Raw genomic sequence first — 18,972 nt, 5'->3', positions numbered from 1 at the left:
AAATCAAACTGTCTAATTATACAATTATAGTTGCAAAGACATACCAAAGAAAAGACTTGGAGTTGAAAATAAGAATAATAAGAATCTTAACTGAGAAGGTCTTATCAATGTAAGAGCAAGCCAAAATTTTGACACATAGAATATGGGGCTGAGCTAGATACACTATTTATCAGCAAAAGAAAGCTATAAGTAGAAGAAAAACAGGAATTCATCTAGAGGTTGATTACAAGAAAAAAATATAATTTTAGTTCTGGGCAGTTTCTGGTATAGATTATCTGAGGATTTATCTTTATGTGTGGTGGTGAAATAATAATCCCTATAAATATTTGGTGAAATCAGGAGAGACAGGAATCACTACAGAGAAGAAGATGTTCCTTGACAGTAGACTTTCTGAAGTGTTTCTGGCCTTATGTTTTATTTTGCTTGCATATATTTATGAAATATTTCTTGTGCTGCTGTTTTCTAGATGGAAATGAAGTGAGGAGTGGACCTTAAATTCAGATTAGGTTACAATTCAGAGTTAAATTGTAATATAGCTAAATTAAAATTAATAAAATTAAATTTAATTTAAATTGATTGAAGTCTAGTTGAATTAAAATTGTATATTAATTAAATATGGGTTTTTTTCCTTGCTGTGATTACTCAGAAAATGGTAGTTTTGTATGTAATTCTTTCCCATTTTAAATAGCAAGTTGGCTTTTACGTCAATGACAGATTCAGACTTAACATGAAGAGGTACTACTAAGAGACTTTGTATCAGTTTCCTTCACTTTGCCTCATATTTATTATTGATGATTTCTGACAGTCCAGGCATTTATTCTATTCTATTGCAAGAGGTAGCAAAACCTTCCTGAGAGCCCCAAGTTCAACCACCTTAGATGTATTTTTTCTGCTGGAATGTGTAAAATACTGAAGAACCTAATTCTGATCCACAGTCATGCACATTTAATTAATTTAATTATTTTATAATGACGTATTTATTTTCAGTTTCAGCTTTATAAACTAGATTTCAATTGCTGTCATGTATCTGTAAAAGGGTATATTTTCTAAAACTGAAAAACCTTGCACTGAAAGGATATTATCTGTACCAATGGAAAAAAATAATCCGCCTACTAAACAGTTGTATTGTCAGGGAAATTTTTTAAATTACTGTGAATCTAATCAGCATAGATGCTATTTAAGTAAATAGTTCAAAACAGATGATTCTAGATGAATATTGTAATATGTATATTTGGGAGCAGGTGATGTATACATGTGCTTAATTCTTTCTATAAATATGGAAAGAAAGGACTATGTAGACTTTCAAAAAGCTCTTTGGCTGGAAAAGGTTGTTTCTTCTGTAACAGGAGTAGTATCAGTTGCAAAGACAGCCTCTCACCTGTCTCCTGTTGAGCTAATGCAACCTTTCATTACTTTGCATCTCACAACACTAACCTCCTGTCCATCCTAAAACACTCAATATTACCACTCTGGGAGTCTGTATGTCATGTTAAGCACCTTGAAAAGGGCATGCCACAAGAAAGTCTCAGGTGTAGCAAGTAAAGCATCACTACAGTTGTCACTTCAGCTCAGCATGAACATTTAGATCCACATCCTAAGAATAAAATATTCTATGACTTTGACTTTTCTGTAGTTTCTGTTAAAATCTTGAGTCACTATCTCCTCTTTATTTACACCTCTTGTGTTCAACACACACAAAAGTGTATCAAGGTTACTACTTTTGTGTAAGAAAAAAGAATCCCACAGCATTTCTTTTTAATAACTGTTCAGCTACAAAATTTTATTGGTATCCTTCTATGTTCCCTCTAGAGGATGTAATGCACAAAAGCATTGCCACGGAACATATAAAATTACAAATGAAATTTATTGTAAAAAGTAGAATGTCTTCTAGACTGGTGTCAGTATTTATTTCATTCATAAACCAAAACTGCAGGTATAATATATTCATTGTCAGCAAGTTCATGTGTGTAAATTGCCATCCAACAGTATTGACTGATATAAGACAGATATTGAAAAGACAATTTAAATTTACTGTTCCAAACATAAACTGTTCCACAAAAGCACTGTAAAAACTCCTTCAAGGTTTTGTTTTGTGCTTCACATTTATGGTTAACTACATAATTTGGTTGTGTCATAATCCACTGTGTTCGGCAATTTGGCATTAAAGGCTTGCAAAGCAGATTGAATCCTCACCACTTCACTGGTAGACAGTTTGAGCCTATGACGGAGCAAGCAAGAGAAGAGGTCTAGACGACGTTGACCAGGTGGAGAGAGTTTATTTACACGATCCCGTATCTCTAACAACTGCAAAAGTGCTGAGTCCTGTGATCCCTGAGTATAGGGGTAGTCCAGCTGCAAAATCAAGTCTCGAATTGCTTCTGGGTCGAAGTGCATGCTGTAGCCAAACACTTGGATGTTATTGATTTTCATATAGCCCAGATTTCTTGAGGGATCAATAAATTCCAGGGGTTCATAGTAGATGCTCTCATTGCCATTTGGACCGTTTGACTTTATTCGACTCCTCAGATAGATGTGTACAGTTTCAAAAAATGTCTTCCACTTGTTGCCCAGCGTCAGCGTCCAGTTATAACACTGAAGGGGTAAGTCCAGTTTAGTCCGCTCCCAGTCTGGGAAATTATTTTCATTCACAGGCATAAACCAGCTCTCAGAGTGGCTGCCCCCAAAAGGGTTGACATAAACAGCAAGAACAGGCTCTAAAGTGCTGTTTTTAGTTAGGCAAATTTGAAGAGAGAGGCCCAGTATCATGTGGACAAGGCTGGACTTGTACTTGTTACTCTTAAGAGTAAGGAGCATCCGCTTGCGCCAGGAAGGATCAAACCAGCTGTTGAGGCGCATGTCATTGCTGATGAAAATGGCATGGACCTCAATTCTCCGGTCTGTCTTCTGCAATAAATACTTCATTTCTAGGTCCTGAAGGTCAGTCTCAAACCCAATGTAATGCTCTGTCGATTCTGCCACTTCGGGCTTGCAAAGCCCTTGGCTCAGCATATAGCCAGCGTTGCAGCTACCACAGCGGGTGCGATTGTCAGGAGCACAGCTCAAGCACGCAGAGCCATCTCCAACAGTGCAGGGAAGGAACCCATGGCAGGCAACCTGGTCATTAGGGCAGGTACATGTGTGAGTCTCTTCAGAAAAGCTTCCCAGGAGGCCATTTTCATTGCAGTAGAGAAAGGACTGGATACGGTTCAGCCAATAGTTGGAAGATCTGCAACGTTAAAATAACTTATTTTAACACAGAGAAACCTGTACACAATAAATACAACCTTGTTATTTTTTATTGTAAAGAGAAAAATAAAGCCGGTTTTAGTAGCAGATTAAGGCACTAAAGTCAGATGACAGCATCTGCTGTTAGATAAATACATGTATAAATTGCCTTTTAACAATGCAAAATCACAAAAGAAAAGTTTCCTTGTAAACTCACAGGCACAACAGGAACATTTGGTTCATGTATTTGCTCCCTTTGTATCTCTGTCAAGGAAGCCTGACAAAGAGCCATTTTTCTGTAATTGTCTTCAGAGTAACATCTTAAAATCCTGTGCAGTTGAGATCACTTTTCCTCACACTATTTGATCAGGGACGTGCTTTGTATGTGTCTAAATGTGTATGACACTGTACCATCTCTCTATTTTGTTATGAAAACTTTTGTAAACTTGCAAGCTTTCTCGTTACTGCCTGGAGCTGATTTCCTTTACAGTGAGCCAAAATGTTGTCCTGGAATAGGAAATAGGACCCTGCATCCCACTAAAATAGATTCAGTCTTAATTCTTTAGATGCATTCCAGCACTACAATATCCCTACAGGAAGCCATACATGAGCATGCTGTGCTTACTTTTCATCTTTGGAGATGAAATTAAAAGATCGCCTTAATGTTGTTCTTGTCACCTCATTTTGGTTTCACTAGAAGCAGCAGTTAATGTCCTTGTCCTGGTTTGGGCTGAAATAGAGTTAATATTCCTTTTCAGGGACTAGATGAGTGCTGTATTTTGGATTTAGCTTTGGGTTTGGTATGAGAAGAATGCTGATAGCACACTAATGTTTTCAGCTGCTACCGAGACTTCAAGGACTCTCCGATTCCTCATGTCTTGCCCGTGCGCAAGGGCACAGGGAGCAGGGAGGGAGCACGGACAGAGCACTTGACCCAAACTGGCCAGTGAAATATTCCATATCATGGAACGTCATGCTCACTATATAGAGGAGGGGGGGTTGGGAAGGAGATCTCTCTCTTGCTTCCGGGATTGCGATTGCGGGATCTTGGTATCTTGGGGTCGCTGGCTGGGAACGGGCTGGATATTGGTCAGCGGGTGGTGAGCAATTAGGTTGTGCATTGCCTGTTTATATATTTCCTTTTTTTCCTATTATCATCATTGTTCTCGTTTTATTGCCATTATTAAACTGTTCCTATCTCAGCCTGCAAGTCTCCCTTCACCCCTCTAATCCCCTCCCCCATTCCCAGGTGGGGAGGGGGAAGGGAGGGTGACCAGCTGCGGTGGTTGGTTGACGACCAGGTTCAAACCACAACAGCCCTACATCACACTGGTAAAACAGATACTGAAACCAACAGTTTCAGCTGATGAGGCAGTCACTAGAAGAAAGACAATGTGAACAAGAGAGTTACATGGAAATAGTCAATAGTCTGTGTTTTTCAGTTTGTATTAATCCTAGCAATGCACAGTTTAAAGAACTTGTTTTGGCTGCTTCAGAGTCAGATTTATTGTTGCCAAATGAATGATGATGTTTGTATGGTTTCTTCTATTTTCATTACACTGTTTCAAAGAGAAAATTCAAGAGCTTCATTTACTGCTGATTTACTTTTAAAGTCACATCTGAATTTATGTCAAGCATTGAATAGTCCAGAAACCATACATTTTTGTTGTTGGGTTTGTTTTGTTTTTCTGACTATAAAATAAATACGAAAATTAAGTATCTATGGTATCTCAAAGTCTGATTATTTAGAAAAATAAAAATAAAGATTAATAAAATTACATCATCGTCTACACTGGTGACTTTGTTTAATCTTTTTTTTTTCTTTTTTTTTTGGTTGGTGGTAGGAATCTTGGATCTTGGTTGTTTCAGATTGTTGGATTTCTGTTTTTTGTTGTTGTTGTTGTTTTGTTTTGTTTTAATACATATAGTCTATTATTATTTTCTAGAGGTATAAGTTAATATAGCAACATCCATGACATAAATGCTTTAACGCCATTCTTCTTTGTGCCTATTTGAAAGTCATCATTAGGCAAAAATATTTTGGCAAGTTTATTCCTTCATTTCCTGATTAAAAATCATAATGTCCATTCTACAAACAAGGTCAATGTCACAGTATAAAAGCAACTCCAAAACTGAGTAGAACATTAAAGCTATTGCTCTCTCAGGTGGAATGGGAAGTTTCCGTATACTTTGTCTGGGTTGTTTTGACAGTAATCTGTACCTACTGAGCTTGCCCTGGCAGCTCACAAGAATTGCGGTTCAGGTGTGTTATGACCCTGTTTCCCATTATGGGATGAACTTTGCAGCCAGACTAGGTCTTACATGGTCTTTCTTATTACTATTAGCCCTATGATGCATCACAGCAATCAAAACAGAGAGGATCCTTGTTCAAAGGAGTAAAACTAACCTTTCAAAGGTCTCTCATTACAGCTTTTTCCTAACTCTTTATGGCTCTCTTGCTTATTTAAGAACTGAGTTCCAAAAGCTGCTGGATGTAAGATATGAAAGTCTGTTTTTTTCTACTTTCCTTTAGATCTTTGGGTTATGCCATTTGCTTCACAATAGCCTTCATAAAATTGTTAACTTATTCTAATTTGTTACCTTGGACAAATAACTGGGCAGATTTAAAGAATATGTCATTTGCTTTTTAATATTCAAGTTTTCTGCTTGTACTGTTACTACCACTTGGTACCACATGACTACTGTGTTAAGGTTAACTGTGTTCAACAGCTGATATTCATCAGGTTTATAGCATCTTCTTCCAATTCTCTTGTGAACAGAACTCCATGCCTTTGAAAAGATCTGTAATATACTAGGAGTACATTTCCAGAAAACCCCATTTTATATAGACCAACTCTGAGTTTACAGCTATTGTTCTGAATTCATCTCAGTAGAGGATAAATGTTTGAAGACTTACTTGTAAAGATTTTCCATGTATCACAAAGTGTCACCCACAGAGATTAAATCTTCTTGGCTCACTCACACAAAACATCAACCATGCTACATAGTTTGTAGTATCTAAGGATATGTTTGCATGATATATTCTAGACAGAAGAAAGCAAACAGTGCCTGAGCTCCAAAGCCAAAGCCACATGACTACATTAGTTTTTCAGCAGAGATTAATAGCCTGAATTTGTCATTGTGCTAGTTTGGACAAGAAATTTCTGTATGTCTTAGAAGTTCAGTATTTGTCCTAGCTTGGATCTCAGCCTCAGATAACTTTAAACTTCACACTGGCTATGAATTTTTGGAGCTTAATTTTAGATACTTTTAGATAGATTTTAATGAGTGAATTTCTAAATATTGCTCTTATTGAGGTGTATTTGGTGTCACTGGAAAGACTTTGTCAGCAGAGGGGCGGGCGCAGGAATGCCCTCTGTGAGAAGAGTCCAGGGGATGACCCATACCAGACACAGCTGGTTTCAGACAGTTTCAACTAGTTTCAGCCAGCTGTTCTTATCTCGACTCACAAGCTTTCTTATCTTATTTCCTCCTTCCCTCCTATTGAAGAGAGTGAGTGAGAGAGCAACTGGGTGGGTGGGCATCTGGCAGCCAGCCTAGGTTAACCCACCTCATCAGGTAAGGGAGATGATGTGCAGGTTTATGTTGTTCCTTGTTATGTTTCATCTGTCTTTTCTTTCTCTCAGATCTAGTGGAAAGGAATACATATTTTATATATATATATATGATATTAGTATTTATTATTCTGCTTTTTTTTTTTTTTTTTTTTTTTTCACTGAAAGAAGACAAACATTGTTTTACACATTAGTTTCTTCATATAGAAGAAGTTTTGGGAAAAGAAGGGGATTACTTCTCCTATGGATACACCTGAGCATGGTTAGATAGGAAAAGTATCTGGAATGCAGAGTGTACCAGGAAAAGAAAGAATGGGAGACGGTGGTATTACTGCAGACTGATGAAGAGAAGGGAGCTAGGAAAGCAAGGAAAGAACTCTCTCAGTTTATGGAGGTGATGGGAAGGGAGAGACCTGGTGAGGAAGATGGCACTGTTAGAAGAGGAAAATTTTCTATTGTTGGAATAAGCCTATTTAAACCAGCAAAATTAATTTACTGGCAAGAGCTGATTTGGTTTGGATTACTCACTTCTCCAGCCACATGGTCTGTAAAATATTTTTTTTTTCTCCTAAAATTCTGTATGAAATAGCATAGCTGCACAATTAAGTAAGTTTCCTTTCTGAAGCTTACTTATCAGTTTATAGGTTAGCATTTATCTTACTAAAACAACTATGTCTTTGATGATCAGCAGTTGCAAGGAGACAAAGGAGGGAAGGAGGTTTTCTCCTATTCCAAAATAAAACTAAAAACAATAACCTTCTATTATTTCTTACCTTATTTTGATTTTTTTTACCTGATTTTAACCAGAGAGATTTCAAAAATTCTACTTATACTTGTTTGTCTTTGAGTTTACAAATATAAATCTTTTTCCAAAAAGTAAAATCTACTGCCTTACTTGACCACTTTTTTTAAAAGTTGTCATTAAGGGATACTGTTATTCTTTGTAAATTTGTTGCTTTCACTTAAGTAAATTAAGTGCAAATACGTAGCAGTAGCTACTTTACTTAAGGTAATTAATTAGATAAATCACATTGGAATGTCATTCTGAAAGCTTTCTTTTTCTCCTACAAACAAAAGCTCATTTAAAATTCTGGACCCTGCAGTCAAGGGGAAAGTCTTGGTTAGAAGCAGATGCCTCCCACAGGTCAACACCAGGCTGAACAGCTGGTGCAGTCAGATAGTCAGGACCTAGGCTTTTACAGCCACTGGATCCTGGCTGTCACTGGATGGATGGCAGCTGGGGAGAGGTGGGATTTAGGAGAAAATACTAGGTGACTTAGGCAACAAACCTTGATGACCCTGTAAGAAGGGCTTCAAGTAATATTAGTTTGAGGCTAGAGTCAAAATGGGGACTAGGGAAAAAAGCATCTAGGGAAAACCACTCCTGCCAGAAAGTGGTACAGCTAAGGACCCAACTCAAGTGCCTGGACACAGATGTAAATAGTGCTGGAAACAGGCAGAAGACATGGACACAGCTGCAATGCTATGACTTCATTGAGACTACAGAGATGTGGTGGGATTAGCCTGGGGTGCTCTTGATAGATGAATAGAGACTCTTTAGTGAGAACAAGTGGGCAGGGGGTAGCTGCACTGCACGGAAAGGAGTACTTTGAACTAAAACTTTTCTATTGAATGAACAATGAACCGGTCAGGATCTTAAGGGCTGGGATCAGAAGAGAGGCCAGCAATAGAGGGACTGTGATCAGAATCTGCTATAAAACAGATCAAGAAAAGGAAGTGAATGAAGCATTATTTAACCAGAGGGAGGAAGCAACATGACCACAGGTCCTGACCTTCATGGTGCAGCGATGTTAGTGGTGGGGTAACATGACAGGACACAAACCGTCTAGGACAGTAATGAAAGGCATTCAGGATGAATTTTTTTATGCAGGTGTTGAAGGAGCTGAATAGAGGAGATGTTCTGCTGGAGTTTCTACTTATAAATAAGGAAGAACTGGTTGAGGATGTGAAAGCTGATGGCAGCTTTGGCTGCACTGGCCGCAGGATGGTAAAGATAAAAATCCTGAAAGAAGTGAGGGAGGCAAGTAACGTCTTCAGGACAGAAGCCTATATCTGTTAATTAGTTCAGGGAATTAATAGGTTGGACACCAGGTGCGGCTGCCCTAAAAGGTAAAACAGCCCAGATATGTTGCTGATCTTCAAGAACAATGTTCTTACAGCAGAGTAGTCCATTTTAATGTTCAGAAAGTCAAGCAGACACAGCAGGAGGCTGACTTGGATGCACTGGGAACTCCTGTCTGAGCTGAATTACAAAGTCAACCTAAGTTGAAAGTTGGGATAGGCTACTTGGGAGGACTGCAGAAACATGGCCTGGACATACGGTGGTTAAATGATATGACATTTCAAAACTCAGCCTCTTTTGGAATGAATGAGCAATGTGGGTGATAAAAATTAGGACCTCTACATGTATATTTTCAGCAAGAGTCAGATTGAGGAAAATAGAGGCCTGCTGTTGAAGGAGAAAGGATATCTGCCAGCAGAAGTTATGAATGTGTCTAGTGTCTTTGCCTTGTTCTTATCTAACAAGATCTCTTCTAAGACAGACAAATGCAGTCTTACACCTGGAACCAGAAAACCCCTTTGCAAAAGTTCAGTCTGGGCATACCCCTCAGAAAACAGCTTTATGGGAAAGCACCTGAGATCTTAGCATATACAAAGCTGAACTATTTAGGACTAATGTCTTGTGGCAAAGAAGACATTAGTAGACCCAACAGCTCAAGGGCAGCAAATATTCCCCCAGCTTTGGTACTCACAAAATGTCATCTTGGACATTGTGTCTAGACTTAAATCATCTGTACAAGAGTTATCAACAGACTGGAGAAAGTCCAGTAAAGGGCCACCAAGATGTTCAGAGGGCCGGAGCACATAACATATGAAGAGAACCTGAAGGAATAGGATTTGTTTAGGCTGAAGAACATAAGATGGAGGATGGAAATGCTGTCTCCAAATACCTTCTGGAAGGATGTAGAGAAGTTGGGCCCAGACACTTCTCCAAGGTGCATAGTAAAAGGACATGAAACAGTGTACAGAAGTTGTAGAACAGCAATTTTGGTTAGAGAAAAAGAAAAATTCTTCATTGTGAGGAATGGTCAAACACTATGAGAAGGTCATGAGTGAGAACTGGAACCTCCATCATTGGAGGTGTTAAAAGCTTGATGATCCAAGGCCCTGACCAGACTTTGAAGATAAACCTGGTTTGGGCATATGACCTGCAAAGATCCATTATAGCCTAAATTATTCTACGATTCTGTTTTCATTTTACTCATAGATGGATTTTTTGAGAGAATTACAAAGAATATTATTGAACGTATTAAAATAAGTACATAACTATATTGCTTTAGAGATTTTTATGTACTTCTACAACTTCATATTTTAAGGTGCTGCCCTCTCTCACTGCCTAATGTCAGTAGAAGTAGGGTAGATCTCTAATATCTAGGGACAAAAAGATTCTGTCTTCCTGGATTATGTATAAATGATCCAAGATTTTGCTACTTTTCCTGAGTCCATTATAAAATACCAACCTAGACTAATCGAGACTACTGAGTTGTATAATATCCTCCACAAGGACCTCAGACCACAGGTTAACAGAAAACTTCACAAAAATGTCTGACATTCCAATTCAGTCCTATATTATTCAATAATTACTCCTATATTATGACATGTAGTTCTGAAAATATCATTAAAATTAAAACAGTTAAAGGAAAATCAAAACACTGGTTAAATATATTTTTTTATTTTTACAGGAATCCAGTTCTATTTTTTCTTTTTGATAATTTTTTCATTGCTTCCAGACAATGGCAGTGTTAGAACATTTTTTGAAGCTCAGTGCACTTAGCATGAGACAAACAAAATCTCACTTTTCTTCCAGATAATTACTTTCTTCACATAAAATTCAGCCAATATCAGTTATTGCTTGATGCCATCTATCAAGGAAAACTACAGGCCAGTTTGACCTCAGTGCCAGGGAAGGTTATGGAGCAGATCATCTTGAGTGCCATCACACAGCACGTACAGGATAACCAGGTGATCAGGCTCAGTCAATATGCGATTATGAAAGGCAGGTCCTGCTTGACTAACTTGATCTTCTATCACAAGGTGACCTGCTTACTGAATGAGGGAAAGTCTGTGGATGTTGTTTACCTGGACTTTAGTAAAGCTTTGACATCACTTCCCACAGCGTTCTCCAACAGAAACTGGCTGCTCATGGCTTGGATGAGTTCACTCTTTTCTGGATAGAAAACTGGCCGGTTGGCTGGGCCCAGAGAGCTGTGGTGGGTGCAGTGTTAAATCCAGTTGGTGTCCGGTCACAAGTGGTGTTCCCCAGGGCCCAGTTCTGTTTAATATCTTTATTAATGATCTGGATGAGGGGATAGAGCACACCTGCAGTAAGTTTGCAGATGACACCAAGTTGGGCAGGAGTGTTGATCTGCTGGAGGGTAGGAAGGCTCTACAGAGGGATCTGGACAGGCTGGATCAGTGGGCCAAGGCCAACTGTATGAGTTTCAACAAGGCTCAGTGCCGGGTCCTGCAGTGAGGTCACAACAATGTTACAGGCTTGGGGAAGAGTGGTTGGAAAGCTGCCTGGTGGAAAAGGACCTGGGAGTGTTGTTGGTCAACAGCCGGCTGAATATGAGCCAGCAGTGCGCCCAGGTGGCCAAGAAGGCCAAGAGCCTCCTGGCTTGTATCAGAGGTAGTGTGGCCAGCAGGACTAGGGCAGTGACCATCACTGTATTCGGCCCTGGTGAGGCCACACCTCAAATACTGGGTTCAGTTTTTGGCCCCTCACTACAGGAAAGATATCGAGGTGCTGGAGTGTGTCCAGGGAAGAACAACAAAACTGGTGAAGGGTCTGGAGAACAAGTCTTATGAGGAGCGGCTGAGGGAACTGGGGTTTTTTAGCCTTGAGAAAAGGAGGCTGAGAGGAGACCTTATTGCTCTCCACAACTACCTCAAAGGAGGCTGTAGCGAGGTGGGGGTCAGTCTCTTTTCCCAAGTAACAAGTGATACCATGAGAGGAAACGGACTGAAATTGTGCCAGGGAAGGTTTAGATTGGATATTAGGAAAAATTTCTTCCCTGGGCAGCTTGTTCCAGTCTTTGACAACTTGTTCAGTGAAGTGGTTCTGTCACCATCCCTGGAGGTATTTAAAAGATGTGTAGGCATGATGTTTCAGGACATGATTTAGTGGCAGACTTGATAGTTCTAGGTTAACAGTTGGACTTGATGATCTTAAATGTCTCTTCTAATCTAAATGATTCTATGATTCTGTGATTAGATTTTCTTTTTCTACTATATTAGGTCTGATTATTCTTAAATTTTCTAAATTATTTGGTGGAACTAGCGATTGGTTGTCTAAATACTCTATGCAAAGTTGAGTATATCACTCCTAATTACATTCTTTCATTATTTGCCATTTAACATATTCAAGATCCACTCCTTATTCTGATAACAGACAGAAAAATGTTTATTAGTGCTGTTATAGGACTTTATTGTATTTTCCTACTATTTAAGTTTTTTTCAAAGTTGGGTTGATATGTGAGGTCTACAGAAGTCACTGAGAAAAACTCCTGTTTACTTTGATAGGGACAGAAACTGAATCTCTGACTTTAAGTTCAAGTCTGCATTGAAGTTAATAAGAGGCTTTGCTCAAAACTTAGTATACTTTTATTCTTCTCTTCATATGAAATGAATTCTTTGTACTTCATTCCCCACCACATAGTTCTGTACACATTCCCAGTTTTCTTTTACCATTAATCATTTTATTTAACCATTTATAATCTCATTGTGTTAATAGGGGACTAGTGACAAAGGCTGCTTATCTTGAGAACTTGCTTCTTGTTTATAGAAGTTAATAAATAAATTAAGACAATTAGCTTCTGAAGGAGGGTTGAAAGAGCTCTCCAATTATTCTTTTAATGACACTGCAAACATTATTATTTTATTTGGAAAATTATATTTACTGGCCTGAAGTGTTAGCTTGCCAAACATTGAGATTTAGAACTTCTGAATTTCAAACCTAGTGAAACCAGCAAGAATCTTCTTACTTACTTCAATGAGCTTCAAAGCTAAATGGGATGCCTGAAATATCTGTGTCTTCAACATCATGCAAAATTATGTGATAAGCTATAATCAAAAGCTATTTTTTGTGAATCATACACTTGAAATCACAAATTTACTTTAGAAATTATTTCATTGTGAAAAAAAGAAAAAAGGTTGTGAAATATTTTAAATACACTTTAGAATTAAGAATTGGAGATCATTTCATAAAAAAAGTACTACAGTGCTACTTCACATAGAATTATTTCTTCTACCAAAACACTAAAATTTACATTTCTCATTAAGATGATTCTCATCAGAAACTTAGCTGATATTAAACACTACATTAACTTCCATATGATTTTCCTATTTTTCATCATGCTTGTGTAACTGTGAGATTATATGTCAGGATTTCTTTACCCTGTAAGTATTCTATCTGAAAGCATGGTAGCCAACCACCTAGTACATCCTGTGCAACAGAAGGTTCACCCACAAAAGAGCCTCGTCATCCAGCAACAGCAGCCTGATCTTCTTGTAGTATAGTAGAAAAAGGGCTGAAGGTAAAAAGGTGGAGCTAAAACTGTTATTAAACCATAATTAATTAGCAAACTCTTTCCCAGTAAATTTTAGGAATTGAGAAAGTTTGTGGAATATTGTCACACGCTACTAAGTATATTCATACTGATGTATATGATCAAACAAATCAAATAAGGATGGAGGGACATGTTCCTCCACACAAGAGATGTGGTTCATGTGACTGGAAAGTCTTTGCCAAGGTGAGATTGAAACCTCCAAATAGTGGAGATCTGGTTTAGGGGTGTTAACTAAAGAGGTAGGAGTCTTTGATTTGTGTGGATTATCTGGCTCACTGTTCTACTCTGCATAAGTCAGAGCAGAGGCTTGATACTTTAGTTCTTATAAAGACTACAGGTATTCAACTAAAAGGACAATCAATAATATTTATATTTTCATAAAAAATTCATCTTGGACTTAGCATTTCTTTTGTAACTTTCTGCTGCTTTTGAAAGTTTGATTTCAGTCACCTAGTAGTAATAAACAAATGAAGTTTAAAAAAAAATCTAAATAGTTTCCAGGAAGCTGTAATTCATTATATAATTTGATAAGAAGTATACTATACATATCAAGTATTTTATGTGAACAATAGCAGTTGCAAGTTTAACCCAAAACATGTGCTTGCTCTTGTTCAATACACTGTAACATTAAATGTAAGAACAAAGCAGAATGGTCACCCTATATAATAGTTGTAGCAAGTATTTAATCATGATATGACACTTTTACCTCCTCGTCTGCTTCACTAAGTGCTTAACATCTGTTCTACATCAGATGGCTCAGTAGCAGATGATGAGTACTCAGTGAAGCAGATGCTAAGTGAAAAAATGAAGACAATTTAACAAGAAGTGTATAGACAGTAAAATACCCATTACCTATTATTCCCTCCTTTGGAGGCTGAGTCCAGTATAAATCTGTAAGACAGCAACATCAACACCAAATGCACTTACAGACATCTCTAAAATATCCTACTCTTGATCTTGGGGGATCACCTCTCAGGCAGGACAAATAAGACTCTAAGTACTTCTTTCTGTGCTGTGATTCATAACAAGAACATTAATTGCTACTAAGTTTGATAATGGTCTTTTTGTGAATGCATTTTTCTTCTGGGAATCACGGTAAAAATACTGACTGTACAGTCACCAGAAGTCCAATGAGTGATTAGAAGAATGAATATCTTCAGTTTATTCAGCCTCACAAAACTGAAGTAGTACTATAACCACTGCTTAAATAAACGTGTTGAAATTATTCTATTATGGTTCATGTTACAGGTACGTCAGTGAGACTCTCAATGACAGCTGCAAATCCTACTCAAAAAGATGATAAACAGGAACAGTGCAGATGTTCTGACTTCACATCTTACAATTTCACAGCTGGGTCCACCCAAGCCAGATACTTCAAAGCTGATCTAAAGGTCTAAGCTAACAATGTGGATCATGGTGAAAACAAGGTAATCATACTGTGAAGTAGAGGAGGACTGTGATACTTTTCTAAATGTATATAAATGAAAGAAAAACCTCTGCCCTAGTGGGATGCCTTTGCTAAAATTACCCTGTTAGCATACACAGAAATTACATTAATTAACTATGAAATTTTGATAGAAATGTTGTTTCTATATGATAAAATATCTTCCAACACAGAAGCAGATGGGGTAACAAAAGAAATCTAGTTCTGTGTGAGACGCCTCCATGGTGGCTATAATACAGGTAAGGGACTGGATGAACAAGGAGATTGATTTGGGGATTATGTTGCTGAGAATAATAACAATCTAAACTGAATCTACATTGATTTACAGAAGTAAAATATCTTCCTCTTTCTGTTAATCACATTTGAGGAGAATCTTTGCAGCTCCTCCAACCCTTGTGCCACCATTCTTCAGCAGTGTCTCCCACTCCCCTCTTCTTAAGGCTGATACTCTATATTTTCAAATCAATAAAGAATGTCACTTTTAAATTCCTGTTTTTATATTATGAGAAATAGAGGAATTAAGCCCCTACATTAAATGAGATAAACCTGTCGCACATCATAGAACAAAACTGCTGTGAGTTACATGACAAAGGGTTTGGAACTAGATGGTCTCTAAAGCCCCTTCCAACCCAAACCATTCTATGATTCTATACATGATATTCCAAACTAAACAATATTTTGACATTAAAATATTTAATATTTCAAAGGATATTTCTAGTTAGCCTGTTAATAATTTATTTACAAAGATTTATAGCTTTTACTATGCTAATGTTGCACCCTTTTAATTCTCATAGCAAAGTTTTTCTAGTTTCAAACATTTCAGCCACACATACCAAAGAATGATTATAGAAAAACTCTTTTAAGGTAACATACCCATGATTTTTTGACACCACTATAATCATAATGGCTATTGTGCTATATTGAAATAGGAATCAAACTACTTTGTAGTACCAGCTATTTATTTTAAAATGTTAAAATCAGAGACAAGCTGTAAGAGTTTTCACTAAATAATGATCCATAGTGCAGCAGGGACAAAGGAAATGCCAGTCAAAGTAATTAATGTTGTCAAAAGCAGAATGAAAGGAATCAGAGATGTTAAGAAAAATAAGAGTTTTCATGTACAGGAGGAAGATCGCACACAAAAAAAAAAAAAACCAACCAATGAAAAAAAACAAAAACAAAAACAAAAACAAAACAAACCCCAAAACCAGAAACTCCCCAAAAAATCCCCCAAAACACAACCAAACAGAAATTCCAAATCAAATAAACCAACCCATGTGTACTTGTTGAAGCCACTCACATGCTATGTATCTATGAATGTCTCTGCTTGTGTTTGTAGTGTTAGATGACTGCAGCACTCATCTTGGGCCACAATTAATTCCATTAATTCAGTAGAATTTTAGGTGCACTTTTCCAGGTGTATAAAAAAGTATAATTATAAAAGAAATAAAAAGTTATAAAAAGTTTATCTAGATGTTTCAGTGACATTCAGATTAATAGGTCCCTTTTAGGCATTAAAAAAATAACAACCAAGATTAATGTAACATAATCAGATTCTTTTGTGTGAAGAAGGACCAATGAAGTGTCATAAAATTGGACAAACTGAAAGTAGACATCCCTCTCTACTTTTACAGAGATACACAAAATAAGGGTGTGACACTGCCACATACACAACTGTATACAATCATGGAGTCATAGAACAGGTTGGAAGGGATCTTTAAAGATCATCTAGTCCCAACCCCCTGCTATGGGCAGGGACACCTTCCACTAGACCAGGTTTCTCAAAGCCACATCCAACCTGGCCTTGAACCCTTCGAGAGAGGGGGCAGCCACAACCTATCTTGGTGACCTGTCCCAGTGTTTCTCCACCGTCATCCTAAAAACACTTCTTCCTTCTGTCCTGTGTAAATCTACCCTCTTTCAGTTTAAAACCTTTCAGTTTAAAACCTTTCAGTTAAAGAACCTTTATTCTGTCACTACAGGTCTTGGTATAAAGTATCTCTCCATCTTTCTCATAAGTTCCCTTTATATATTGAAAGGCTGCAATAAGGTCTCCCCGGAGCCTTCTCTTCTCCAGTCTGAACCCCCCCAACTCTCTCAGCCTGGCCTCCCAGGGGAGCTGCTCCAGCCCCCCCCAGCATCTTCGTGGCCTCCTCTGGCCCCGCTCGAGCAGCTCCGTGTCCTTCTGCTGTTGGGGGCCCCCGAGCTGGCCCCAGCACTGCAGGGGGGTCTCCCCAGAGCGGAGCAGAGGGGGAGAATCCCCTCCCTGGCCCTGCTGCCCCCCCTGCTCTGGCTGCAGCCCAGGGCACGGGGGGGTTCTGGGCTGAGAGCGCACGGTGCTGCCTCACAGGCAGTTTTCCATCCATCACAGCCCCCAAGTCCTTCTCTGCAGGGCTTCTCTCCATCCACTGCTCACCCAGTCTGTACTGATATTGACTATTGCCCTGATTGTTTCCCTGTGCTATTGATAGCCTTGAAGTCCCAGCTGGATTTAGTAGCTTTGAAAGAAATTCACATTAATACAGCTTGAGCAATGGACACTTGAAACTCTTTGCTCTGTGTTCAGCTCTCCATAAGGTAGATGTATCAATGAATGAAGTGAAAAGAAGGAACACTCTGGCTTAGAAAAACAGGAGAAAATTTAAATGGGATTTTGAAATTAAAATATCTTTCACTGAATAATGTAAGATACAAATGTAGAAGTAATTAATTTAGGGGTGGTTTTAGATTCTAAAATACATTTATCTATGAAGCAATTGTAATAAAATTATGAGGACAGGGCTTCATCCGATTGCTTGTATATGTTGGGATAAACCTAAATTGAATACTTAATCTGTAGGAGGAAGAGAGCTTTGTCAACATACAACTTGAGGCCAAATGCACAAGTTCAAAGATAGTCTGAGATGTAGCTATGGACTGCATTTACAACAATAACAATACGTAGCAGCAACTCTGCTTTGCAGTGGCAATTCTAGAATTAATATAAAAAATAGTCTTGACTGAAAGGTCTTTGTATGTAATGCAACAGAGCACAAAAGCTATAGAAAAATGTATATAAAATACTGTATGTTTTAATGTTGTACTTAGGATAGGAGAAAGCATCATCCATGTTCTTGGAGTATTTTATTTAAAATAAGAGTAAGATAGAAAGTTCAAGAGACTGCAGATTATTTCTGAGCTCAAAGCTTTCAAATATTTTGTAGGATAATTAAAAAACAAGTGAAAGGTTAATTGGTAGAGTGGTTCTAAACCGTACTAAAAATGAAAAAAACCCGTGCTGACAAAAGCATCCAAAGTTTTAATCATGGTGAGGGGTAAATTTGAATATGGAAATAGATAAAGTGCCAGAAAAATTAGTAAGATTTTATGGAATTAAACCTCATTACTGCAGGTAAAATCATAGCCTCATAAACAGCCAGTAGCAAAAGGGCAAGTCCATGATTAAATCTGTGAAACTGGTATAAGACCATTATAGTTTCTGATTTTCCTACTGGTTTTGAGACATGACCTCTATTCCTATTTTAGATATCCTTATTCCCAGGTAGAAATCACTGAAATTTAAAAAAAAATATAAAAATAATAAAAAAAAATAGCTATTTCTGTTTCTATTCCTGCAAAATTTGCTACAGCTATAATTATGAAGGTAGAGAAAATCTGGATTCTGTTACTGGCTCCTTTAGAGTCTTTCTGTATGACCATGACTATAGAAAGGTCTCTTTCTCTTTTCCTTTGATAATGATCTAAATTTTTTTCCCACTGTTTGCCTATTTGTATTAGAAATCTAGTTGCCTCTAGATGCTACTGTAATATAAACAGCAAGAATGTGTCATTTTCTTCCACTGTGTAGAATCAGAAGTATTACACCAAAGCAAGAATCTTCCAGTAAAGAGTAATGGTTTTAATTAAAGAATATAAAACTCAGTTCTGTATTCATACCTCACTTATCATAATATTAAACAAAATAAAATAAAATAAGGTTCTGAGATCACTGTGATTTTTTCTCTTATGTTATGATAACTGAAAATAGCTGAAAATAGCCATAATTTTGAGCAAACCCTCAAAGTTTTAACATAGGTAC

General features: G+C 37.7%; 1 protein-coding gene across 2 annotated transcripts in view; it reads right to left on the bottom strand.

Annotated features, from left to right (window-relative positions):
- Positions 1-1,752: 1,752 nt before the first annotated feature.
- Positions 1,753-18,972, bottom strand: part of BRINP3 (BMP/retinoic acid inducible neural specific 3) — a 226,624-nt gene continuing 209,404 nt past the window's right edge. For both annotated transcript variants that reach the window (XM_042807860.1, XM_042807866.1), the window contains exon 8: positions 1,753-3,226. In XM_042807860.1, coding sequence (XP_042663794.1) covers positions 2,110-3,226 — 1,117 coding nt within the window. In that variant the 3' untranslated portion in view covers positions 1,753-2,109. The remainder of the gene's footprint in view (positions 3,227-18,972) is intronic.

Source organism: Tyto alba, unplaced genomic scaffold (genome assembly GCF_018691265.1).
Source record: "Tyto alba isolate M040663 unplaced genomic scaffold, T.alba_DEE_v4.0 Super-Scaffold_1000006, whole genome shotgun sequence".
In the NCBI taxonomy this organism is placed as follows: domain Eukaryota; kingdom Metazoa; phylum Chordata; class Aves; order Strigiformes; family Tytonidae; genus Tyto; species Tyto alba.
This window is presented reverse-complemented; position numbering and strand designations above follow the sequence as displayed.